This window comes from Tauraco erythrolophus, chromosome 23, assembly GCF_009769465.1.
Source record: "Tauraco erythrolophus isolate bTauEry1 chromosome 23, bTauEry1.pri, whole genome shotgun sequence".
Taxonomy (NCBI): Eukaryota; Metazoa; Chordata; class Aves; order Musophagiformes; family Musophagidae; genus Tauraco; species Tauraco erythrolophus.
In genome coordinates this window covers 2,516,218-2,542,031 of record NC_141487.1, presented here as the reverse complement: position 1 = coordinate 2,542,031, position 25,814 = coordinate 2,516,218, and the positions used below count along the sequence as shown (strand labels likewise).

Below are 25,814 nucleotides of genomic sequence, written 5' to 3'. Positions count from 1 at the left end.
CTTTCTACTACAAAAACACCAGTTTCCTCCGACTCCATTACAACCAGCTAAATCCCCTCTGATAACCATCTTATTTTCTGCTGCACAACTTCCCCCCTGCCGCAATCGCTCAGAACCTCTTATTATATTAATTATTTTTCTTGCAGCGCTGCCTGAAGGTCCCAGCCAAGCTCGGGGCCTCGTCACAATAGGTGCTTGTATGTGTTTAGAGACAGTCCTGGCACCGAAGCACCTACAAACTGTCAACCAGCAGTACAAACTGGGAACATACACACGTGTGCAGGGAACATCTGGCACATCACTGAAAGGAAACCAGCACCCGCCTGAACCGGGGTGACTCAGCCCACAGCAACACTGCGCCGCTGTTGCATAGGAAGAGGCTCACGCACAAACTCTCTGGCCCTAAAGAAAAGCACCCAAAATCAGAAGTCTCAAAGATCCAGTTTCTGAAGTCCTGCTACTGCAAGAAAGCGTCAGCGTTTTTTTTTTAAATGAGGGTAACAGAGAAAAAAAGAATGTATATATGCATTCACTAACAGATTAAACTCCTCTGCTCCCACTCCCTCCACCTTACAGAAGACAAATGCAAATATAATCCTTAAGGTGATAACAGGATTTTAATGTTTTAGAGGGTGTGGTTCGTAAAATCATAGAAATGTGGGACCCTGAGAAATCTGCTTTCATTGCCTCCCTCTCCTCCTGCCCTGAAGCAGGATGGTGATTTCTGAGTTTGTGAAGATGATAAAACTACTGCAGCTGATGAGGAAATGAATGAAATTGGCCAGGAGCCTTACCTTATCACTGCTTTCTTGAACTTGACGAGCGATCACTGGACCAATTTTTCGTCATTCTGCTTTTAATTTCGGTAACAGGGACTGCCTCAGCGGCTGCTCCGCTGAATGATAAGAGTTAACACTGAAGCCTCAGTTAAATAATTATAGGCTCATCCTGTGCTCAGAGGAGTCACAATGACCTTCTCTCTATCTGCCAGCCCACCGCCATTTATACCTAATATGGATATAAAATCCACAACTTCACAGATAGGAAACTAGAGCCTCCCCCAAGTGTGTCGCCTACCAGGATGCTCCCAAAGACTTCAGGGAATTATTTCTCAAGCCTTGAAAGAACACAGTAAATTCACTTTCTCTGTTCTGTCTGAAGTGGTGCGGACAGCAGGACTATATGGACTTTCCCATACAGTCCTTCCAGTGCACCTCCAGTCCCAGCCCACAAACACTCCTGCAATTCCAGCCCCAGGCTTCCATCCATCCTTCAAAGATGCATTTACTGACATTTGAAATACCCCAACTCTCAACAGATTACCTATGAAACCATGTAATCTTCAGAGAGAATTAAACAAAAACCGGGCCCCGTGCCTGGAAAAAGGAGCGGAGGAAGCACACGCCATCAGCCATTCCCTCAAAAAAAATCAAGGAAAACAGTCCAAAAGGGAGGAGCTGGAAGAACAAAGTGGCAATGATCAGCACAGAAATAGGTTGTCTTATATCTGAGAACCACAGCAGGGACATCTTGAGGGAGTGTCTAACAAACAGGGTTCTTGAGCTGAAAAAATTTCTGCATTTGGTTCATACCGGTTTAAGCCATGGGACAGAGACCAGCACCAATGCAGTCAACCTTCATGGCCATGGAAGTTTAAGAGAATTTATGGCCAACAGGAACAGTTAGATCATCTGATATGAATCCATGTGTGTTACAGGTCACTTGAATTGACCCAGTCACTCCCAGGTGGAGAACAGTAACTTGCATTTAAGACATCAAGAGTTGAAAAAGCCACCCGTTCCTCTACTGGCTTATCCCAGTCTCTCTGCTTATAATTCAGGGCCTCACTGCTTGTCTGCATGGGTCAGACTTCAGCCTCCAGCTATTGCTCCTCCTTCAGTTTTGGGGTTTTCATCAGCCCTAAGTCTTTGCAATCTCTTGGTAGATCAGCATTTGTTGCGCCTTGATGTCAAACTTCACCTTGGACCATACCAAAATCTACATCACTCCACTTTCTTTTTCACTTACGTAGCATCCCACCAAATAGCAATTATTCGTCTGCCACCATTTTTATATTTACTTCCAGATAATTAAGGAAAATTACAGATAATACAAAGCATTATATGACTCCTGCGGGAGACACGGCACCCACAAACCCCAGAGTGCTGTTGTTTTGCAAACCAGCCATGGAGCCATTAGGACATGAAATAATTTTCTTCTCCTCTGGCCTCAGCCAACCTTTGAACCTAGACAGAGGCTGCTGAAGAGGGAGATTACACAACCCACAGCAGTTACTTTCAGCCTAAGCCTCTTCTCCCCTTACTCCATTGACAACTACAGCTCTTTCTCCCTTATTGCTCTGTGCTACAACACATTGTCCTGGAGAGAAGGTGCAGGAGTGTGGTGAGAGAGAAGCAGGTGACTGGAAGAAAGGAAAGGGTGGACAAGAAAGTGTAGAAACACTCCTCTTCCACAGCACACCTTTACCTTGTTTGGAACGCTGACCTTCCACAGCACACCTTTACCTTGTTCTTCTGGCATCTTCAAAGAGCAGAAGGCGAAGTATTTTGTGAACTGTGGAGCGCGATTCAATCCAGCACAGACGAGTAGTGAGCTGTGGGGTCCCAGAATACACCCTAGCTGCCTGCACAGAGCTGAATTTTACCTGGGAATGAAGCAGGTCTTAAAGCCATGTCCAAGTGGAGAGAGGAGAACCATTTCCATTTTACAGGGGAGAAAACTGAGGTGGTGTCTATCCCAACTGGACTCCTAAATCCTCAGGGAATGCAGGGCTCGTGGGATTAGCAATGGGTTTGGGTTAAGCTGTTAGTCACTACTAACAACTTCAAGTGCAGCACCGAGGGGGAGGAAGAATACCCTTTCAAACTTCTAAAAAGAAACACACTCGTTCAAACAACAGGAGATTTATGAACTGAATTTGAACTGATAAGGGCATGACCTTTTCTCGGAAGGGGCATACGCTCCTAACCCAGAGCCCAAGTCTTTACAAGCAGCACTAATAAAGGCTATAGATGAAGAGTGATTTATTAGTCACCAACAACTTTCTCAGCATCTTTATAAGCTACAGGAGGTGGGTATCCACCGCCACGAGGAACATCCAGCTTTAAATAGCTAGCAATGCTGCACAGCTAAGTGCTGACAGCCAGAAGTCACAAGAGAAGCAGCGATCCACAGCTGAATTTCCATAAACTATGTTCCCATTTAGTTTCAATCTCGGTGAAGCATTGCACTGTGGGTGGGCTACAGGCTGGACTCTCAGAGCAGTTAAGAGACAGTATGCGTTGTGTAGAGCTGGCGTGCCAAAATTTGCACCAGTCCCATTCACAAAGGCAGAGGTGGGGTGAGAGACGAGGAAAAAGTTTATTTCTTACTGTCAGGATATGTGTGGTAGGGGGGAAAAACAACAAAACCCAGCCAGCCCAGAGCAAGAGGAAGGGTGAGGAATGCCTCACTGATTCAGAACACTGCTGAAAAAAGTGGTTTTCCTAGCAGGTCACTGATCATACGTTCCCCAGCTCTGCCACTTAGCCTCTCCCTTCTAGCTAGAACTTCAGAGCTACACCCCGTGGTAGATCACTCCTACAACCACAGTCTCTTTGAGTCCACTCAGGCACCCACTGTTTGCATTTGCAAACAAGCCCCTTTGTGACTTCTTTTGCATTGCTCCACAAAGTCGGAGGGAACCCAATAAAAATATCTGGAAAACCAATTCCTTTTCTTTTGGAGATTCGTCCTTGTGAACCCTCTGGAAGAGCTGACTTACAGCATCTCTGCTGTTCCCACTGCTTCAGTATTGTCTCCTTGATCTCCTCCCTCTACCTTGATCTGTAACCTCAATTCATGTTTGAGGTGGATCTGCTAAGGCAGCGATTATGTGCTGGTATTACGCTTACGTTACACCTACCACAGCGGTGTCCTATCCCATGAGACACAAATAACTAGTAATACATTCCAATATTTTCTCTCCTTTCCAGATTTACACCAGTCAATATTGAGGATCTCAGTGTTTTACACCTACTAGTGATTCTATAAGAAACTACCTCCTAATAAAACAGAATTCCTAACTTGTGAGAGATTTGCCATTAAGAACTTGGGGCAATTTGGGGATAGCAAATGGTTGCAGAACATACCCTTCTGGAATCTCCCAGACTATGAAGTGGGCAGTCTTCCCTTGAGACTCCATGACCTGCCAAGTGAAAAAACAGTCAGAAAGGATGGCTGATTGAGTGCAAGGCTCAAGGCTCAAATTTGAGTCCCAGCTGCACGCCACATTCCCTCCAAGACTTACCACTGACCTTGCCTACAGCTTCTCCCATCTTTAAAATGGGAATTACAAATTTTTCTACCTCCCTTAATCCCCTCTGTTTAGTTTGTAAATTCTCCAGGGCAGAGACTGGTTTTTATTTGCGTGTACGGCACCACATACAGCAAGGTCCTGATCTTGGCTAAGGCATGATTGAAACACAAAGAAATGACAGTATCTTGATCAAACATGAAGAACTCAGATAAACAATAGAAAAGCAGCTTGATATTTTTTTTTTCCTGCAGTCTCTGCTTTTCCGTGACTTGTTTATTCATCTCAAAGCCTCAGCAGACATCTAATCAAGCTGTTAAGAGTCAGATTTGCGGCCAGTCAAGCACTCAGGGAGTTGTTAAATGCTCAAAACCAGTTCTATTCAGCAAAAAGCTGCTTTTTTTTTTTGTTTTTTCCTCATTCTCCTAGATAGTGGTATGGTTCCTTTACTCACTGTATACTTACCATTTTCCTATGAAAATTGCATCAGGGTGATATAGCAACTTCTCCATTAAAAGGTCTCATTAATTTTGGGTAAGGACACCTGGCTTTTTTAGACCTATCTTGTTTGCACTTTTTGGTGCTAATCCAAATCGCGCTACAGTTAGATGAAGCAATGGTTTCAGCAGGCTCAAGAAAGAAGGAAAAATGTGATAGTTTCCAGATGAGTGTATTATACTAAATTTAACATGCCTTTTGGTGCTTAGAATTTCCACTTTTTCCCCCTTCCATTTATGTAATTAGAAATCAAGCAGCAGGAAACTGTTCCTATTCCAACCTCAGTTGGGAACAGTATGGTCTCATTCCCATAGAGGGAAACAGGAGACTTGTCCTCACAAGGAGATATTTTGCACGGCTTACATGGACAGGTTCAAAACTAGCTTTTGAATAATCCAACTTTAATGAAACCAAAAGAAATACAGGCTAATTATGTGCTAGTTATATATGCATATGTATCTATCTCTCAACACAAACAACAAGCAGCAAGGCAGCTCGGAAAAACAAAAACATTACATTCTTACCCCATTTAAAGAGCAGTGATAAAATTTAAATTCCACTTTTTAGAGTAAAATCATGCAATTTTTCCAAACTCACTCTAGCGAATTTCATATTAACGAGCAAGAACATTTGTTCTGATTGTTCTTGCTGTAGCAATAAATGACACACACTGTGAATGGATATCTACAAGGATACCCTTCAAATTCCAGAGCCAGAAGAACCACTTGATCAGGAGTCACAGTAGATCATATCAAAGTAAGAATTAACTCCGGGAAGTCATATTTGAACTAAAGCAGAACATACCAGGGCAGGACAACTCATTACCTGGGATATTAAATAAAAATAGAACCCATCATCATGGCCCAAATGACAAAGCACTAGCGAAAGCTTCTTCTGCATGTTGAGAGTTGTTACATTCAGAGTGTTGCTACTACTTTTGGTTCTCCTGTTTCTTACCGAGGTGGATGCTCTCCTCTCCAGCTGAACCCACTGGCTCACCAGACTGCTAGCATCGCAGCACACACACACACAGAGAACTCAATAAAAACACTTTCCAAACCACAGAGGAGCTATGGCTCCAAAGTACATAGTTCAAATTAAAAATTGGGGCCAGATAAAATGATTCAAAATTGGGAAGAAAGAAAGAGATCCTGTTTCCAATAGGCTGTTTTGACCTGACTGACGAATGCAGTCCAGCAAGGGAGGAGGTGGAAAAAACAAGGACATGCTCAAGCAATGGTCCTGGATGGTATCGTGCTTTGACAGTCTTTGCTGCTCTGGCATTAAAGCTATTTTATTTCACAAGTCCATTGCTCCAGGCAAGCTCTCCAGCTTCTGTTGACTCTGGGCACAGTTCAACATGTTTCTTCAGTGTGCGAGATCCACACACAAGTGCCCGGGGGGATGTGGGGGTGTGGGACTGCTGTGGTACCCAGACCAACTCTCAATCCCATTGCTCTGCAAGATAAGGAGTTTCTCAAGCTCTCTGAACTCAGACGACTGCCCCTCAGCCCATCCCCTTTGTTTTTTGGCATGGTTTGAAAAACAAATATTGCGCAACTTGTTTTCCATTGTGTTTTCCTTTCCGGAGAGGAATTTTTTTGTCACTCTTCCATCTGCCAGCGCTCACCATGCAGCAGAACAGGCTTTCAATAAAGGAAAGCTCCGTTATCAATCTGTACGATTGCCTTTCAGTCTCAGGTGTTTACATCTGTGCTACATGGACAATATGCAGTGAACACGGGAGAAAGCAACGAGGTCCTTGAGAGCCATCTCAACAGCTGGAAAATGGCGCTGAGTAAATAAGCGGTGAAGACAACCTCTCGAGTCAGGAGAAGAGCAGTAGACAACATGCCAACACGTAATTACACGGACTGGGAGTAAATGTAAAGTGGAAGGGAGTATTTGGACCAAAGACTTGCCAAGGAAAAATAAAAAAAAGCTTTAAATATTTGTGACCCATTCCCAGACAGTGAAACCTATACGATCTCTTACAGAAGAGGGGTGAAAAAACAATCTAAAAGGCAAGCTCAGGGCCAGATGGTGTGTCTATCTGTTTAGTTAACCCACTATACTGAGGAAGTTTCAGACTTGGGTCACTCCAAGACTCAAAGCTACGAGAGACAGCACTGGTTAGCTGCATCAGTCACACAGTTAGGATTTGCCCTTTTGAATTCTGCCTCTTTGGAGAGGACGAAATTCCAATTTTAAAGGGCAACTGTACAAACAGGACATAGGAGTATTTATATTCCTCTCCAAATAGCGGCACAAGCAGCGGGGGTCTAGTGGGTGATTTATGAGGTGGGAATGCTTCTTTGAACCGTATGTTAGATGGGGGTTGCCTTTCAAGAGTGGAGAGGAACATACGACGGCTGTCTTTTCCGAAGAGCTCTCACAGTGCCTCTTACCCAGGTGGTCACAGCTGCTAGGTACTCAAAACGAAGCCCTCTCCTTCCATTCTCTCTCTCTCTCTCTCTCTCACACAAAGTCAACACACCTGAGAAGGCCATTTTTCTTTTATTTATTTCCCAGAAGAGCTCTTCCTTCCACGCTCCAGACACGATACAAAACAAGCAACAGGACTTTGTTTCATGTACAGAAACAGTTTGTTGGAGTATAAAGAGTTACTGGTGATCGTTACTGAAGAATGTTGGCTTATTCCAGGGGCACTTCAGTATTCCTGAGGAATAATCATTGATTTCTCCTTCCTTCCCACTGGGATAGTCTTAGTCATAAGTCACTGTTCCTGTAAAGCAAGAAGGCTTATATTATTAAAAAGCCATTTGGGTTCCTTACATGGAAGGTGCTGCACAATGCAAAGCGAGCCACTTAGCTTTGTAACATTTCCAGAAGGTAGGCTAACGTTTTCATCTTCGCTAGACCGAGAAGCTGAGTATGGAGAAGTTAAGCAGCTAGTTTCGTACCAGATGCATGCCATGTTCTCCTGCACATAAGCCTCCATTCTGGTAAAATGGGTCCTTCAAAAAAACCCAACATTATTGTTCAGCTGTTCACAGACTGAATAGAAATCAGATAGAAATCAAAGCCACAAAGGGCAGGAGGAAGGGCTCCAGTTGCCAAACTTCTTGTGTTGTTGCACGTCAATAGAACCCACATTGCTATCACAAGTACAGGGTTGTGGGGTTTGGGGTGATAAATAATACAGGCTAAATAACCTGAAAAATATGGTACTTTCCATTTTGCAAGGAAACATAGGCCATGTAATTCCCAGCCATACTGGTTTAAGTCTTGAAATAATTGCTAGACATTGATTTGAAATTCAGCTGAAGTCACAGTGAAAGCCACTTCATCAAATTACTTAAAAAGCCCTCAATCTTATGACCACAAATGAGAACTTCCCTGCATTTTAAGTAGTCTCTTGGTCTAGATGAATGGCTCTTCCATTGGTTAGTGTTTCACAACCAACTTACTAATCCAAAGGACGGGCAGTGTGATGATCCAAGTTACAGCTAGAAGAATCAAGAATCCAGACTGGATAAAGCCTCGAGTAACCTGGTCTGACCTCATAGCTGACCCCCATTAGGTCAGACTAGATGACCTCCTTGAAGTCCTTTCCAACTTAATTGTCCTGTGATCCTATGAACTTGATGGATTTGGAAAACTAGAAATAATTTTGTTCAAGTTAATCCGTGTTACATTTCTCTCTCTCTCTCTCTTAATAATGCTGATTTTCTTCCAAAATCTCACATTTTGACAAGTTAGCATTTGAACAGAAACTGTTTTGTAAAGGAAGTCCTATAGAGTTTAGCTACAACGGTATTTTCTAGGAAAAAACAGATGAGTGATAATGCAACAATATTTTCCATGCTCCTAACCAACAGAAATGAAATAATTTTGTTGTAATAACCCTGGAGCCATTATCCATGACACGACATTTTGGAAAGAATTAATGACATTAACCATTAGATGGCTTCATCCACATCTTCTCTCTCTCAGCATGTTCAGCCTCTTTGTGCCAGGGAAAGTTAGTGGAGACAGTGCACTGGAAACTATTTGTCTAGTCTTGTGCCACGCAGGCAGCTGTGCTGCTTCTGTGAAGTGTCCTTTCAATTACCTCATGCTTCACAGGACCACCCTTGCTCCAGAGCACAGATTAGTCCTTAATCCAAACAAAATCCCTTACTAGGCTGACCTGAAAGTCAGTTTTCTGTTGCCCAACATCCCCAGTAACAAGCATCCTTCAATGAAGAACACAGTCTCAGAACATGTGAGCACGGCATCTACCATTCACATGAAGCCACAGCCATGTCATTCCAGTTTCTTTTTGGAGACATAAACTGGAGGAATACCCTCAGGATGGTGTGGAAAGCTAACACGTTTTGACGTTTACAAATCTGGCCAGAAGAGCCAAGCACAGACTTTTGATTCCAGGCTGTAGCTGACAACGTTTTATCAGCTTCATCTAAGTCACAGTTTCTCTGTATTGCTATCCAAAATATTTTCTTCTGAAGAAGTTGTTCAAGGTTCTTGTTTTTGTTTCCCTTTCCTTATAGGCAGCTGAAGATAATATTTGTAAACAGGTATGTCTGGTAGGGCTGCAGAAGGCTGGCAAAAGCTCATCTGTCAGTAAATCTAAGGAGGACTGGACTTAACTTTCAAATCTAGATGCATCAGGAAAAAGCCTAAAAACACCTTCAAGGGCTCCTTCATCAAGCAGATGAGCAACACAGGGGCAATTTTTGCTTGTTGTGGACTTGAAATTCAAAGCTCCTGGCAGAACATTTTACCTCAGTACTTCCTGAAGTCCTCTCCACCAGTATCAGCGAAACGTTTTTAGCAGTCTATGGCTTTGTCGATCCAAAAACATGCAGCACAATGATAAATTACTCTAAGAACAGCCTCGACTTTTACATGTAAAGAAATAAAGAAAATGTTCATGAAGTCAGTTTGTGGATTTAGCGCACTGTAGGCAGTTTGAGAGCGCACAAATGGTTCCTGGTCTTAAGTATTTTATCTCAGCATGGTCAGTGATAATACTGAACTTATTTCAATTATCCTCTTCAAAACTACTTAAAGTGTACAATTTATTCAGAATAATTATTACATTACTATCCAGCCAAATGAGCCACAAAACTTACAAGTGATTAGCATTTTTGTGTCGCAAAAAAAAAACAAACACAGGAGATCAAAGATGTGCTTCTGCAGGCAGATCTACCTGACATGACTTTCAGTTTCTTCCTAGCTGATCTCTTTCCAAGTCTGAAGACAGAATCTTACCATCAGTTTAGTTTTTCAGCTTTTCTAACATATTTTTCTTATACACGTTTCCAGGTTGTGGGAAAACCTACCTGCAGGATCTGGTAAACTCATTCTGTGTATTCAGTCTAGTAAGTTTACTGCTAAACACACCAGATATCAAAAATTTCTAAAGACCAGGAGAACCACTCCTGCTTTGGCAACACAAGTTTCTCCTTACTAGTACTCTCTTGGGAAAGGCAGAGGAATATCCATTTAAATGGTGTCTAGATGTACCATTTAACGCTGACTTATAAACAGTTACCAATCACTAGTAACTAGTACTGATACTTACTTTTACAAATTTACCATGGAGAAGATACGGAGACTGGAAGTCATGTTGACAATTGGAATAAGCCATTCCTAAACCCATCCCTGACCCAAAAGTGATAGGCCATGTCTTTCCTGTGAGGGAAGGCAAGCAGAGAGGAAAAGTCACAGTCAAGAAAAGCTGTTGGCTTCACATGCCAGTGATAGCATTGTTAAATAAGCACCAAGAAAGAATAAATTACTCGAAGACACATATTAGGCATTTTCAAGTCCTGTGAGTCCTAAAATCAGCCAAAAACCAGATCACTTCAGAAGAACAAGAGGAACAGTGAGTAAGACATCATATTGATAATGTAATGGAGAACAACCTCTGAATTCAAGATATTACTGAAAATTATTCTGTTACCAAAGCATAACGAAAAAAGGACTTAGAGCAGTTTTAAAATCCTGGCAAGACAGGCACAAACTGTTGTCTAGACACACGGCTCCAGCAATTCGGCTCAGGGTTTCCTGCAATTCCAGAACCTGAGCTGAGCACAGCAGGAGCTTACAGGGATGTCGCGTGTAACAACCTTGTTACACACCAGTTAAAAGTTTAGGTAACTCCATTTCATCTGAAGTGACATGACCAATCATGAAAGTATTGGTCTGACACACTGATTAAGTTTTTCATGCCTCAAAGATTTTTTGGTTTTAACATAAACCTACAGTAGAAATTAAGAAACCAAGCAGTCAGGATTACTGCAGTATACTTACTTTTGAAGAAGATGACTGAGAAAACAATTCCTAACCCAAATCCAGCACCTGTAAGAAGAAATGCAGTGAGTGAGGACTAAGATAATGCGAAGTAATGGAAAATCATTTAGTTCTTTACAGTAATTCTTTATTTCGACTCAGGAATATGTTATTTCACACCAAACAAAATGTTCTTAAATGGCAATTTTGAAAAAAAAATAATTCTTGTTTTCTTAGATAACTGTAAGCAGCTAATTCAGATTAGAATCCCAGCGCATATAAGAACATGATCAGAAATATTTGGGAAACAAACCAGACTCTCATCCCAGGGAAAGTTACTGAATTTCTGTCACCATCTACACTGTGGAATTAAGATTTATTTGGCTCATTGTCAGCAAATGAGAAACACTTAAATGAAAACTTATTGTGTCCTTGAGCCTTAGATTTTGCAGATGAATATCTTCTTGTATTTCGTTTATCTCACTACTTTAACTGCTTCAATGTGTGTCCTGAGGGCAGCAAAACTTTGATGCTTTGTGTTACCTTATACCTTGCAAAAGAAAGCTCCAGGCTGCTTATCTTCCACATCCACAACATTCATTATGGAGCATATTTAAACACATTAGGAATGAATAACTTTTCACATCCCTATATATAGAAATAACTGCAGCAGTTGAAAAAAAAAAAATATCCAGCACTATTAAAGAACTCAGTTGGCATATTTAAAAATAATTTTTGTTTTCCTTGGAAGGTGCGCTTATAATTTTTTGCAAAAAGTCAGGCAAGTCTGCAAAAATCCTCTCGCGACCCAATAAATATAACAGCGAAAACTTGAAGCTCAGAGTGTAAATTCTACCTTTAATTATATCCACTTCAGACAAGAATTTTAGATGAGGCGCAGAAATACAAAAATTTTAAAAAAATAATTTAAAAAAATCAGTCATGCATATGCTCATTAAAAAAAATACCAACCAGTTTCACGTTTATTCTGCAGCAAACACATCCTGTTACGAGTTCTAATTCTCTCCTTTCGATACAAGAATCTAACTAAAGTATAGCAAGTTTTATTAATTCAAGACGTATTTTTTAAAAAAATAAATTCCTAAAAGCGTGTGATCCTTGTTTAAGCTCTGTTGAACGCATTACTAAGTGGGTTGAGTCCAGAACAACACCGAAGAATCCTATACCCTCTCGGCGTACAGGAGTATGTTTCTTTTTTTCAAGTTTCCTTCTGCTCTTAAACTTTTTTCCTTGCAAAAAGTGTACTAATGGCAGCTCCTATTGAGGCACAGATTATTGAAACAATGCTCATTGCACTACCTAGTAATTAACTAAGCACACCATGCTTTTAATTGATTAGAAACCTTGAATATTAGAACAGAAATGACCAAATAGATGATCCGAGCAAACCTCCTTGTGTTTACTCTCCTGTTAGGACTTCACCACTAAGAGCTGGAAATCAGAGTTGCTTGTGAAAACTCTTCATTTTACAACAGATTTTCAGTCGTGACAGAGGTAACTACTTTACCAGGTCATTGCAATTCTGGAGTAGGTTTACAAAACATGCAACTGCAGGGAAGAACTTTGACCGCCTGCCAAGTGGTCCTGACCTAACTCCCCCAGACATTTATGAAACCGAGCATTTTGCAGGTTGGGTTTTCACCCTCATCACTTGCACAGCCAAGAGAAAGTCTCAGCTCCTCAGATGTCTGGTCAGAGCTTCAGGCTTTTTCTGCATTTCAGATGGTCAGGTTCACAACTTGGAGCATCTCCTCTACACAGCTGACTACTCGTACGGTGTCACTGACCGGCGTTTATACGCAGACTGGAAGAGACATCATGCATGGCTACAAGCAGCAGCTCATCCGTGCCAATTCCTCCACTCCCCCTCCCCAGTAAAGCCTTCCTTCTGCACCTTTGCTATCATACAGCTGCTGCTGGCTCTTGCAGAATGTTTATGCTATTCAGGATAATTACTATCTTCACGAATTCATTCCACAGACAACTGTCTGGCCCTCTGACCTGACTCCCTCTGCCAGCCTTTCCCCACCACACGTAGTTACGCCTTTTTGGTTTGGGCTGTTGCACTGTAGGTCTGAAAAGGACTTTCTGGAGGTAACAACTTTCGTTCAGACAGCACTAGGCGTTGCGTGAACTGTCCAGTTCAGAAGGTCTGTCATGCAGGGAGTGATACTGGCCCTGTCCAAGAAAAGATCTCCTCTGCCAATCCAAACAGTTTAGCTAATCAATGAGAAATGATTTACAGGATGACAAATTCTGCATCATCTCCACGCAGAGCCCAGGCAGTTTCTAATGTCGCCACATTTTCCACGTTACCCGTCAAACCCACATTCTTCTTACCAGCCTGGTGGTAAACGGCTTGTTTTCTTGTCTTGAGAAAAGTCTGCACTAAAGAAGCAGCTATCATGAATACAGTTCCTTTCGGTCTACTTCCAGAAATAGTCATTATCTTGTAATCTCTTCACCTCCTTCAGATGCCCCCTCGCATTACAGCCCCATTTGTAAGAGCTCCACACAGATGCCATCAATGCTGCTTCCTGTTGGCCATGGGGGAAGCTACGGGATACACTTGAAGGGAAAAAATTTATTATTTCTGCCAACAGCAATTCAGTGTCAGCCTAAACCAAAATATAGGTCTTCTTCCCCCATGCTCCTGCCCAACACCACTGTTGAGCAGATGTGGTCCAACATAACTGAGTTGTTAAGACAGAATGGCCTTTCCCAAGAAAGCTGTTTTCTGAAGCAGCAATAAGCCTGGTGCTAGGGAAGGGATCCTTCTTTCTCATGAAAATGCACAGTGTCCATTTTTGGGGCTGTCACTGCACCCAACTCCAGCCGGAAGGGGAGCACAGTGGCTGATTAGTTTGAAAAGAGGATGGGAAGATACATAAAACCTTGCTTTGAGTAATGAAAATGCTACAGAGAAGTAAAGGAGGAGACAGGACAGCTAATGTTTTTTTGGTTTCTGTACACGAGGGCAACTTGAGAAACAAAGCCAAAAAAGCACCTTGGCTTCCCTCATCCCAAAGGCAGTCAGGTCCATTCCTTTCCCTGCTGAGCTACTGTCTGCACTGAAAACTGTTGCTGACCACAACACCCAACCAACAAGAAACACTCCGATGTGCCCTCTCGCTCGGCCAGGGCATATAAAGCATTTACTCTTTTCGACTTGGTTTGAACATTTAAACATTGGTTTTAACTTAAAACGAGAAGTTTTAGCTACAGCTCATTTCTCAGCCTGTCTGGTTAAGAATCTATTTCTGTGGATAGTTTGTCACTCATCTTCCTTCCACTAGAAAGTATTTGTGGTTCTGCGGTCATTTCCTGCGTCTCCAGGACCAACGGGGAGCTAAACCACCCTGTCCTGGAAGCAAGGGAATGCGTTTCACTTTAATTCTATATAAAGTTACACCAGAGATAAACAATGGCAGAGCTGTTGATGAGTTTTACAGGTTTAAGTTCTCACATGCTCAATTTCCTTTTAAAGAGGCAACATGTTGCTTCAAAGAGCCTCCCACCTGAGCAGGGGACACTCAGCCTGCAGCTGTTTCTGCTAAAGATCAGCACCTCTAGGCCAGGCTTTAGCTTCATAACAATAAAACATGAAAGGTTTCTCTTACAATAAAAACAAACGAACACGGAAAAGCTAAGGGTTTGATCCGCGCCGGGCACGTTTTCCCTCCCTTTCTTGCATGACAGACTCTTTGGAGGAAAAGGCCACAGGAAAGAGTACAATGCATTTTTCACCTCCTCTGACAGTTTAAAATGTTTAACTAGAAAAACAGCCTCTTCCACCCTACATCTATCACTTCAGCTTCAACTCATTTACGGGCGGTGTCAACAGGGGACAGGACGGGTCTGTGGACATCTTACTCCCGCTCCCCAGTAAGCGTCCCGGCCATACGGACCAGCACAGCCACACGGAATTGGTATTAGGCAGAAAGCCCAGTCTCCAAAAATTTTCATTCTACTTCTTTGGCTCGTACACCTTCCAAGAAAAATGTCACGGTGCCTCAAATCAATCTAACACACAGAAGAGCACGCGCCGTATACCCAACAGGACATCATAAAAGTGTCTCGGAGAGAAACACAAATCTTCAGGATGGGCTCCTGCCCCGTAAGAACATCTGCAAAAAGCTTTTTCTATAAATTTAATCAACAGTCCCTCCAACAGCGATACTACACGGTTCTCTCTTAGGCTACCCAAGTAGTTACGGGCTGAAGCAGCTACTAAGACTGCTACACCTAGATATACTTTTCTTCAATAACTTAAAACTTAAAATAGAAGGATTAAAATATGTTTGTTGACATCTGGCAAATGTGTTGCTGTTACTAAAGCAGCTGCTGGTTTTTACATTACTTAATAGTTTTCTTTTTGTCATCAGATTATTTTCCTCTGCCTTTCCTTACATACAAACACAAAATACAGAGCTTCGGCCTCCTCTTCTTCAGATTCTGTTATTTTACAATTAAAAGAACTAAATGATTGAAATAAAATTACAAAGGAGCTCCTGGAAGAAGGCTTCTTGTTCTAAGAAAACAGCAACCACTCTGTACTCTAAAAGACTCTAAAATAGGTCAGGGACTAGTCCCAGCAGAGAAGATCTCTTCCCAAGTAGAAAGACAGCTTCCATTAGGATCAAGAAAATCTATCAAGCTCAGTTAGCTTCTCTCTGGGGACAGCAACAGCAAATGCTTCAAGGTCCAACAACGGATCTCAGCCACAGGCCTGAAGCACTGGAAGTTTCAAACGAGTATCAGCTCAGTCCAGCACTAAAGTTTGCTTTAGGTAAGGAAATATCCAAGAAAAGTCAAGATCTTCAAAACAAATAAAAAAGGCAAATTATATTCTCCCTCCTGTTGTAGGGTGTTCCGTCTTGCCCTGCTCCAATCCCCCTTTCACAAGATACATAGGTAATTGTTTTTCAAAAACGGAGAGGAGAGCCCTCTTCATACCCCAGGGCCTTTATAGGGCAGCACTCAGCACAGTTAGAAATCCAAGACCATGAAATCACTTATTTACCAAGAGAATTAATTTTAAGCAGACTCTTAAGAAGGTCTTTTGTGGCAGGAATCAGATTTTCTTCAAACACCTACTTTGAAGCTTTCTCATCTCCCCTGTCGTGAGGACTGTTTACACAGCAGACAGAAAAACGAGCAAGGACACTAGAAGAAAATATCGTGAAACTGTATACCAAGTACTCGAGGAAGGTGCAGGAAAAAGCATGTTTTGTTTTCTTCTAGTGTGTAGTAACACAGAATATTGGGAATGACAGAATATAAATATCCAAATACCATTATAATGCAAAAATCTCGACATGCTTTCAGGGCCGTTTTCACCCGTAAGCACTGCTGCGGTTCGACCACTGCCTGAAGACTTGGATAAACATCAGCTCTTCTGCAGATGGACACGCAGCAGCAGGAAGTACTGCTGTGAGCCCAGTGTCTCCCAAACAATCCCAGCAACGGACCAGAAACTTTTCATCCCCACGCTGGTGAGCCGAGAGGGCATGTGCGCTTCCTCCCTTTTTGAAAAGGGGAAGGGGAGAAGAGTGGAAGCTGCTCTTCGAATAGACGACACAACAAAAGGTCTCATCAACATTCCATCAAGCTTTTCGACAAAATCAGGGTTGCACTTGCCTTAGAAGCACACATATGAGAAATCAGCAAGATGCCCAGAACATGGAAAACACAGCTCTGACAGAAAACTCTGCCTTGTCTTATTGCGATACGATATTCCATTCATGAAAACAACAGCCTTGCTGGAAAGAACAGTTTTGCTGGACTACACACAGGATCATTCAGGGCTTGTGCAAGCCTGACTCCGAAGGCTGGCCATCATCCTCCTTCACACCTACCCAATGTAGGTTGACGTCTGCTGGCCCAGCGAAGAAAAAGGCAATTTAGAGCAAAAAGTGTTACGGTGGCATCTGGCTAGCAGAAATGCCAAGGATAGAAGCCTGATCCTTCTCAAATCTCTCGCTATCAATTGGTTATCGTCAAGGATGTGCCAGCAGCCCCAAAAGGATTTGCTCAGAGAACTAAATCTGATATAACAAAGAACAAAGAGATGTTCCCCTCTACTACTGTAACATCTCAAGGACCAAACGAGTGGTTTAGGATATCACTTGGCTAGAGTCCCCTTCCCCTGGCCAGTGTCACTGTGTGCCACCTCCCAAAGAAGGCACAGATGGCATCTTATCAATGCAGTAACGCAGAGGACAAGGAAGTCAGGGCACTTGGGATTCATTTCCAGCAGAGGAGATTTTACGTAGTCCAGGGTTTTAAATGGCTGCCCCATCAGACGGATGTTGCAGCTCTTCTTTCAGGTTTTCCTGCGCACCAGAAGCAATGCCAAGAGCAGGCTGGCACACAGGCCGAGCAGGGCTTCCCCCAGCGTCACTCACAGCTTCGGTGAGGGAGCCGATCGGGCGCTCCGAGGCAGGGCAGAGGCTCTCCGGCTCAGTCGGATGGCCGGCCAAGAGGAACAGCAGGACAATGCAGTTAGAAGAGACACCTGGATTCCTAAAGACTTTTTCTTCCAAAAGAAGGCAACAGCCCCTTAATTTGTAGACGGTCATTGTATTCAGAACTTTGCTAACAACGTAACTAAATATTGCTGTTAGATTTTTGACTAAAAGCCTGTTCCCGGAACAGCATTTGTCCACCTCTTCCAAATCAAACATCTTTTCGTTGGCTGCATTGCCTCCCTGCACAGCCTAAGCCATAAGCAGTTACTATTTACGCTACTTGATCTGCTACAAGATTCAGCTAGTAGAAATGGATCTTCTCCTGTACAACCAAGGAAAATAACTTGGGATTACAAACAAAGCTCACAAAACAATGAAGTTGTGTGCTCGCGTAATATTTGTGTTCTCCAGTATTAAAAACAAAATCCCACATGAAGAACAAGTCTTTGACCTGGTGGCTAAGATTGGATGGCCACACTACAATTGCCAAGCAAAAAACACTTCAAAACAGGAATTTCAGGATTTTTGTATATTTAGAGAAAGTCTAATCCAGTTTTCAGAAAGTATAATCAAGTTTTATCATTATGTAGACTGACTTTATCCTATTCATAACCACATGAAGGATTATTTAAAAATACTGACATGGCAATCCATACAATGTTTCTTTCTGAAATATTCAATCTGGGGAATGACACAAACAATCCAATTTCACCCTTGCCATTAACAGAAACAGTTATTCAAGCAGGCCAGATGATGCAAGCCAGAAGAAATCATGTAACAGTTGCAGGAGAATTAAAAGCGCCCTTTTCTCTTAAAAAATCCCTATTAAATGGAAATTAGAAGCATTTTATTTTCAAATGTCAAAACAGAGAATTAGAAGAAAATGAACATTACTACACTGGGTTATTTATAAGTTTCCAGACTGAATTTTGGTCAAACGCAGACATACATCAAAACATTTGTCTCCTGAAAAAAAAAAAAACTTCAGTACAGCAACTTAACACACAAGCCAAGAAGCAAATGGCTTTCCTGCGATTACCTTTCAACATCAGGTAAATTATAGTGTTCAACTCATTTAAAACTACAACAGTTTCAAAACAAAGTAAGACACACAGGTACACAAATCTCCCCCCTCCTTACACACACACTTTATTGCCTCCCTGTTCCCTGGAAACAGCATAAAACAATAATTTGTCCAAAATTACAGCCTCACAGAGAAAAAACAATTCTGTCAGTCCTTCATGAGTAACTGTCTTTCCAAGTAAACAGGCACGAACTAGCAATCAGTTAGACAAAAAAACAAAGGCTCTGAGCAGGGTCTGAAGCCAGCAGGACGGAAGGCCACCATACCATTTACTTCCCCATCTCTGCTCTGCAGAGCTCTACTGCTAAAAGGGAAGAAATGGTTCTGAAAGCTGGAGAGGACACAGGAGTTTATAAAGCTTTGCAAGCTGGGAAGGAAAAGAAAGCCACGGTAGTTTGATTCTCCTTCCCCACGTAGGGAACGAGCAACTTGTCTGATGGGTAAGAGAAATCAGTACTGGGAAGAAAGACGGAACGGAAAGTGAAATTACTGAAATGACTGCACGGGTGAAAAGGCTGGAGAACAGGTGCCAGCGTCATCTGGGTGGCCACCAGAGAAACAACCTGGTCAGCCGAGAGAGCCCAACCCAGCCCACTACACACAGCTAGATATAGAATACAAGGGCGTGTAGTGATAGGACAAGGGGCAATGGCTTTAAACTGAAAGAGGGCAGATTTAGATTAGATATAAGGAAGAAATTTTTCCCTCAGAGGGTGGTGAGGCACTGGCACAGGTTGCCCAGAGAAGCTGTGGCTGCCCCATCCCTGGCAGTGTTCAAGGCCAGGCTGGATCAGGCTTTGGGCAACCTGGTGTAGTGGAGGGTGTCCCTGCCCATGGCAGGGGGGTTGGAACTAGATGATCTTTGAGGTCCCTTCCAACCCAAATCATTCTGTGATTCTATGAAAAATACTTGGACCCATCCTCACCATTAGCAAAGCAAGTATCAGTGCTAAGAAAAAGGCGGGCAGCACAGAAACTCCGTTTCACAACATTTCGGTGTTTTTGGGGGCACACAGAGGTTTGTGGCACTTCACTCTTTGAAATGAAACACTGTCTGAACAACGCCTGACAACACACTCTGTTTGGAACTAACAGGAAAAAGAAAGAGTTTTAATACTGAATTACATGATGAACACAGGGAGTGAGCAAGAGGTCAAAAATATAATACAGCGTTTCAAAAGAGGCAACGTAAGATAAATATATATTTTGGACATTTTAGCGGCAGGAGATCAAGTTTCTTCCAGGAGCTCGATCTCCAACTAAAACAGTACAGCACAACTACAAACAACACAGCCAACTCCAAACACACTGGCTTAAGCAACTGCAGTGGGAAGCCTGACAGACTCAAACAAGACAGGACAGGCCACATAGTCCCCAACTATTACTTAAAAACCTACTGTTGCCAATAAAGTCATCCTGAGAGCTGCCACCTCCCCTTCTCACTCTCTTCTGTTTCCCACATCCCTCCTGGCCTCAAATTAATCCACAGGAGTGATCTGTCTCGCCAGTTCTCACAGACACTGGAAAACTGTCCTGCATGCAGGCTTCAGAAATGCTGAAGTGCTTTCCTTTATTTACAGGGAAAACACAGGGCTAAGCCCAGCATTTGTTTTTCCCCAGCCGTTGGCTGGAAAGATCTCTCTTACAACAGCGCTCAGGAAGGATGTAAAGGAACACACGGGAAGGAAACTGGCCACCAAAAGGAAAAGTCCGACAAGGAGTAAGGATTTGGTAAACTTGTAGATCCCGCATAGCAAGCAATGAAATTCTCAAGTGAAAAACTATATTTATTTTCCTTCTTTCTTTCCAGTGTAACAACTGCCCTTGAGAGTTTATTGGAAACTCCGGCAAACTTTGCAGTAACATCACACAAACAATCATCACAACCACACAGGTGTTTAAGGTCCCCGTAGAGAAAACAATCGTCTCCACTAAGAGAGTCTGAGCAAGTTTGTGTTGTCATAGCTAGGCCACCGACCCACTTCACATTGAAAGGCCATCATCATCTTCAGTCACAAACTACTGGAGTATGAAGCAACTTCTTGGTTGTTCCAACTTCTGAAGTTCAGAGTCATTTGTTGTTAATATCATGGAGAAAGCTGCCAGCACAGATGCTTCAGTTACCGGATCAATCGTAAAAGCACACAAAACAGACAAATCCTGTCGCTCATCAAGAGAAACGTGTGTCTGAGGCCATCACGTTGGGTTTAGTGCTAAGGATAAAATTAAAGAGCTGCAGCCCATGTGCCCTTTTTGGGCAACCTACTGAAAAACATGACTTTTACTGAGACCTCCACTCAATGCCCCTGGGAACCCTTGGTCTAGAGCGCTAGTGCAGAAAGTCTAAGCACATTTTCTTTCTTCTGTTGCCACTTTAGAATGGAAGAAAACACCGAATTAAATTGACAGGCCTGCTGAAGAGACATGCTGCATCAAAATCAACCCTGTATCTGCTTCTTTCAGCCTCCCAGAGAGACTTTCTACATACAGGATTCCTACATGTGTATGTACAGCTGCAGCATGGAACAAGTTCGTGTTTACAATTTGGCATACTTAATATTTTATGATAAAGCAACCAATGTTATGGAAACATAAACATATCTGGATATGTTTGTCAGACAAACCTGAATAGAATTTCATAAGGCAAAACATTGCTCTGGAGCACTTGACACTTTTCAAAGGCCTGTTATAAACAATGGAAGTTTCAGTTTACTTAAAATTATTAAACATCTTTTCTAATGGAAAAGTATTAGGCAACTAAAACCCTGAGTTCCTCATCAGCTTTCAAACATAAGGCCACTACAGCAACAAGAAATAAACATTCCCATTTCTCAGATATTATTTATGGTTCTAAAAGAGCCTTCTGCACCAACACGGAACACAAACGTTTCATGGCAGATGCTTCACATCTTGCTCCACACATTGCATTTAAAGATTTGCTTTGGGATACACATTTCATAGAGCCACAACCTCTGCCTAGTCGACTTGCCAGCCTGTCACACGAAGAGCACCAAACTGCGTACACACCATTACGATCACTCATGAAACTCACAGTTCCAAGTGAAACGTTACGAATGGTTCGTTGCAGATCCAAAGCACTGCGGGCACATTCATAATCCCAACTTTAAGGACAAATAAAACATGGAAGAAAATCAACAGAACTGTTCCCCTACTTAAAGAAAAGGCACGACTGTCTGCAGAGCTCAGACACCGGACGGAAAGCTTCTCAATGTCAAACTGTGCACACTGGACTAAGGAACACACGCCAAAGCTACCAGTGTGCCATACCACGAATTGCTTTTAATAAACACAGCCCACCTTGCACACTGAGCGATGTGAACAGCTCTGCAGAAAGACATTTCGAAAACCGAGCCGTTATCACAGCGAAGCTAAGGGCGGGCAAGGTGGCGGCACTGAAGGACCTGCTGGTGCCTACCCGGGGCCCATTCATTCCGGGGTGGCCGCGGCGCTCAGCGCGGAGGGAGATTTCCCACGGAAACCTCTCGTCTTCGACAGAGAGAGCAACCGAGGTCAAAACCGACGCTCCGCTACCGGATCGCGGGTAAGACAGGGCCAGGCCGGGGAGAGGAGCCCGGGGCGCCCGTGGGAGCGGGCCCAGCGGGGGTCCGTGCCCGCGGCCAAGGTCACCTTGCCAGGCCCGCGGCCGCCTGGCTCCCTCCCTCCCTCCCGCCGCGCCGGTCGCCGACCCCGGAGACCCCCTGCGCTGAGGGCGGAGCCGCAGCACACCGCACCGGCCCGCCCGGGCCCACAGAGTGGCGAGATCGCAGGCGCCCGAGGCCGGGCGAGGGGCGGCGAGGGGCACCGGGCCTCCCAGGGCCCTGCGCCGCCGGGCCCGGCAGCGCAGTGAGGCCTGGCGCGGGACAGCCCTCCCGACCCCGGGGCGCCCGGCCGGCCGCCGCCGCTCCTCCCCGGGCCCTCCCTCCTCCGCCCTGCCCTCCCTGCCATTACCCAGCTTGACAGCGGAGTCCGCCAGACACCGGTCCCACTTCCTGCCCAGCTCGCCCTCCGACGCCATCTTGGCCGTCCCCTCCCACCTCAGGCCGTGCCCTCACCTCCTCCCCTCAGGAAACTCTCGCGAGATCTGCCGGCGCGGGCAAGCGGCGGCGCTCCAGATCTCGCGAGATTTCCCACCATCCCCGTGCCGGCCGCCGTTGTCAAGGTTACCAGCGGGAGGTCGCCATGGCTGCCGCTCTCGACCGTGGGCCCGGCCTAGAAGGTCACTTTTCCCCGTAGGACCCGGCCCGCTGCAGCCGCAGCCCTTTCTGGGCCCCGTGTCTTCAGGCAGAGCCCCCGCTGTGCCCCTGTGAGGCCTCGTACCCCTCCGCCTCAGGCAGGATCCCGGCTTGGGTCCGCCTCTGCCCACCGGCTCCCCGCGGGGCTCTCACCTCATCCTCGGTGAGGGCCGATCTGTGCCGTAGGGTCCCATCTCACTGCAGGGTTAGGTGTATCCCGCTGCACATGCATTCCCGTGTAGGTTTTACCTCCCAGAAGCTCGCAGAGGTGCTGCAGCCTACAAAGCTCCTGTATCTTTGCTGGTTCTCCTCAACGTCTCTTCAGGAGCCTGAAATGAGGTACAGGTGTGTGAAAAAAGCAGCTGTTGCCAATCTGTGGCCATGTCCCAGGGATCCCCTCTGTTACTTAAAAGCAACCGAGGCCCCACACCTTCTTGTTTAATTGGGAAAAGGAATGAAAGAACGTTGCACTCAATAAGTTGTTCCATACAATTCGATGTTAATATTAAAGAGTTGTGAGAAGCATTCTCGGTGATTTCTGGGTCTTTAGCACATCCTGAAGTGTGCTACAGCGTTATGAAACTGGGAATGTAAGTGTGAAAAGCTTTGAATTTACTGTAATGAACATTATGTTGCAAATGTTGTGTGGGCTTTCTGGAAGTTGTTCTCCAGAAGCCTTGTGAAAAAATATAGAGTGTTTTTCAAGTAATAATGTCCCTGTTTGCACTTGGTAAGGCAATTTTTAGCTGTGATTACTTGTTTTGATTTCTTCAAGTTCTGACAGTTTTCTTGATCAAGTTGGAGAGGAGGAGGCTCTGCTGCTTTATAAAACTGAAAGATCTTTAACAAGTCAGTTAACGACTAACAAATAGAAGTGAAAATTCTCTGAAGTTGGCAAAAATTTTCTGAACTTATTATTGTTTGTGCCCTTTTATTTGTCTTAAAAGTGTAACTGGTTTTGATCTAGAGCAATGACAGATTTTTCCTGTATTTGGTTTAGTTCAACTTCTTCATATATCACTGAACAATCACAATTGCTTATTGTTTTTACTTTTTTAAAAAGCCATTTAGATTTTTTAACTAACTTTTCTGGAAGGCACATGGTTAAACCAAGCCCTTGCAGGTTCAAGATGTTTCCCTGGAGAAGGCAGTCCTTGTTCTTCTGTAAAGGGAACCTCCTTTTCCCTGCTATTCCCTCCTCCAATTTACTCAAATCAGTTTGCATTGCTGTATAGTTAGTATCACAAATAGAACCATGCATCAAGTTACTTGTAAAAATACCGACAGGATCAAGCAGTTTTTTTTCCCTGACTGGATAAAGAAGTGTTTTCTGAAACCACTGACCCACTGGTATGTCCCAATGTGCCAGCTCCGCCCTCCCATTTCCAAACAGCTCTGGAAAATATCAGGAGGGGAAAGATACTTGAAGCCTCCAGATAATTCTTTAATTTTTTCCCCCAAAATTAAATTCCAGAAGTCAGTGTAAAAACAACCCAGCAATGTGGTCTTCTCTTTGGCAGAACCAAACACCCAGTGCAGGCCAATGTGTAGTCTCACTTCACACTTACTCATTTCCAGGCTGCTAGGCTTGCTGGAAAGCACTGTTTCTTCGGGATGAGGGAAGCAGTGGGGAGCTGTTGGACCGTAAGGAGCGTCATAAAGAGCCATGTTGCTGTGTAACAGGTCTCAGTGTGTTTTGACAGCCCCGTGTCAGGAACCCAGTGTGCTAAACCCCTTCTGAGGAGATGGAATAGTTCAGTGTAATCGTCTTGAACATCCAGCTTCCTTCTGAGAAAGCGGTCTGCTGCTTTTAAATCCTGGAGTCGGGGAGCGATCAGAGGGGGCTCTGGAAAACGTTATCCATTAAGGATCTAGAGTGCATTCTCTGTACCCCTTCTCCACCCCAGGGAAAAACTAAGGCAGGAGGGAATGTGTCCAAAGACAGCCTTTCCTCTTCATTGCTATAGTTACTTGGCAATCAGACCCTCTCAGTGCAATTTCGAGTATTTATTATTGTATGACTCCAAGGTGATGTTTAGAATGTGTATTTGAAAAACCTTTTTTGCATTTTACAGCCCAGCGTGTGCTGCCCTAGGGTTCCTTCCCTCTCTTCTCCTTTCTTTCCAGTAAATAAATATCTGAAAAAAATAGAGGAGGCTGAAACAAAACCAGAAAGCTTCAAAAAATCTCTGCCTTTCTCTGATGGAAGTCAAATTGTAGTAGGTTCAGACCTTCTATCATCAGTTTCCTTATTATATTCCTAACTTGAGTGTGTATTAAATTAGTAAGACTACCCAGGCTAAAACTTAGGCAATCACTTAAATATGCTGCTGGTTAGTTTTTCAACAGCCAGCCATCAAACAAGCTACAGGCAGAATTGGGAATTTAAGATGAATAAGTACCACTTTTTCTTCAAAATCACTCTTTCCCTGGTGTCTTGTGGAAGAAGCCACGCAGAGGGCACAGCCGTACACACGTGTGAGGTGAGGAGCTTCTTGGGGACTGTGCCAGCCAGGATTCCAAGCTCCTTTTCTACACAACAGACTTTCTTTTAACTGTTAGCGCCAGCTTCTACGTAGTGCAGTGTAGGGTGGTTCACCCTCAGCCCAAGAGTTTTTATTTTAAAACTTCCATGCGAGTTTCTTTGAAATCTTGATCCTTCCCCAGGATGAGTGTATCACCTCTTACTCTGTTTTTTCAAAGAATCCTATAGCATCTCTCCCATCAGTTCCCCACTGGATACTTCTGTTTTCCAAAGAATACACATGTAAGTTCTCCCATAGTTTTAAATAACATGAATCGCCTCCCCCACGCACTTATTTATTTTTTTTTTTCTGCCAAGTGTAGCAGTAATCTGCACAGGCAGACGGCAGTAGAGGAGTTCTCTGCTGGAAACAGTTGGCACAGCCTTG

At 43.8% G+C, this 25,814-nt stretch overlaps 1 protein-coding gene across 1 annotated transcript; it reads right to left on the bottom strand.

The window, feature by feature from the left end:
* Nucleotides 1-7,314: 7,314 nt before the first annotated feature.
* Nucleotides 7,315-22,713, bottom strand: MICOS10 (mitochondrial contact site and cristae organizing system subunit 10). Its single transcript, XM_086625609.1, has 4 exons — nucleotides 22,619-22,713; nucleotides 11,096-11,143; nucleotides 10,365-10,474; nucleotides 7,315-7,559 (listed from the first exon to the last, which is right to left on the bottom strand). The coding sequence occupies exons 1-4, from the start codon at nucleotides 22,683-22,685 to the stop codon at nucleotides 7,551-7,553; spliced, it is 234 nt and encodes a 77-aa protein (XP_086481735.1). The 5' UTR covers nucleotides 22,686-22,713; the 3' UTR covers nucleotides 7,315-7,550.
* Between the last annotated feature and the right edge of the window lie 3,101 nt (nucleotides 22,714-25,814).

Excerpts from the sequence above, each read along its gene's own strand:
- MICOS10 (XM_086625609.1), bottom strand. The coding sequence starts at position 22,685 with ATGGCGTCGGAGGGCGAGCTGGGCAGGAAGTGGGACCGGTGTCTGGCG. Across the intron at positions 11,144-22,618 it reads GGACTCCGCTGTCAAGCTGG|GTGCTGGATTTGGGTTAGGA; the intron begins GTAATGGCAGGG and ends TTCTTCTTACAG. Across the intron at positions 10,475-11,095 it reads CTCAGTCATCTTCTTCAAAA|GAAAGACATGGCCTATCACT; the intron begins GTAAGTATACTG and ends CTTCCCTCACAG.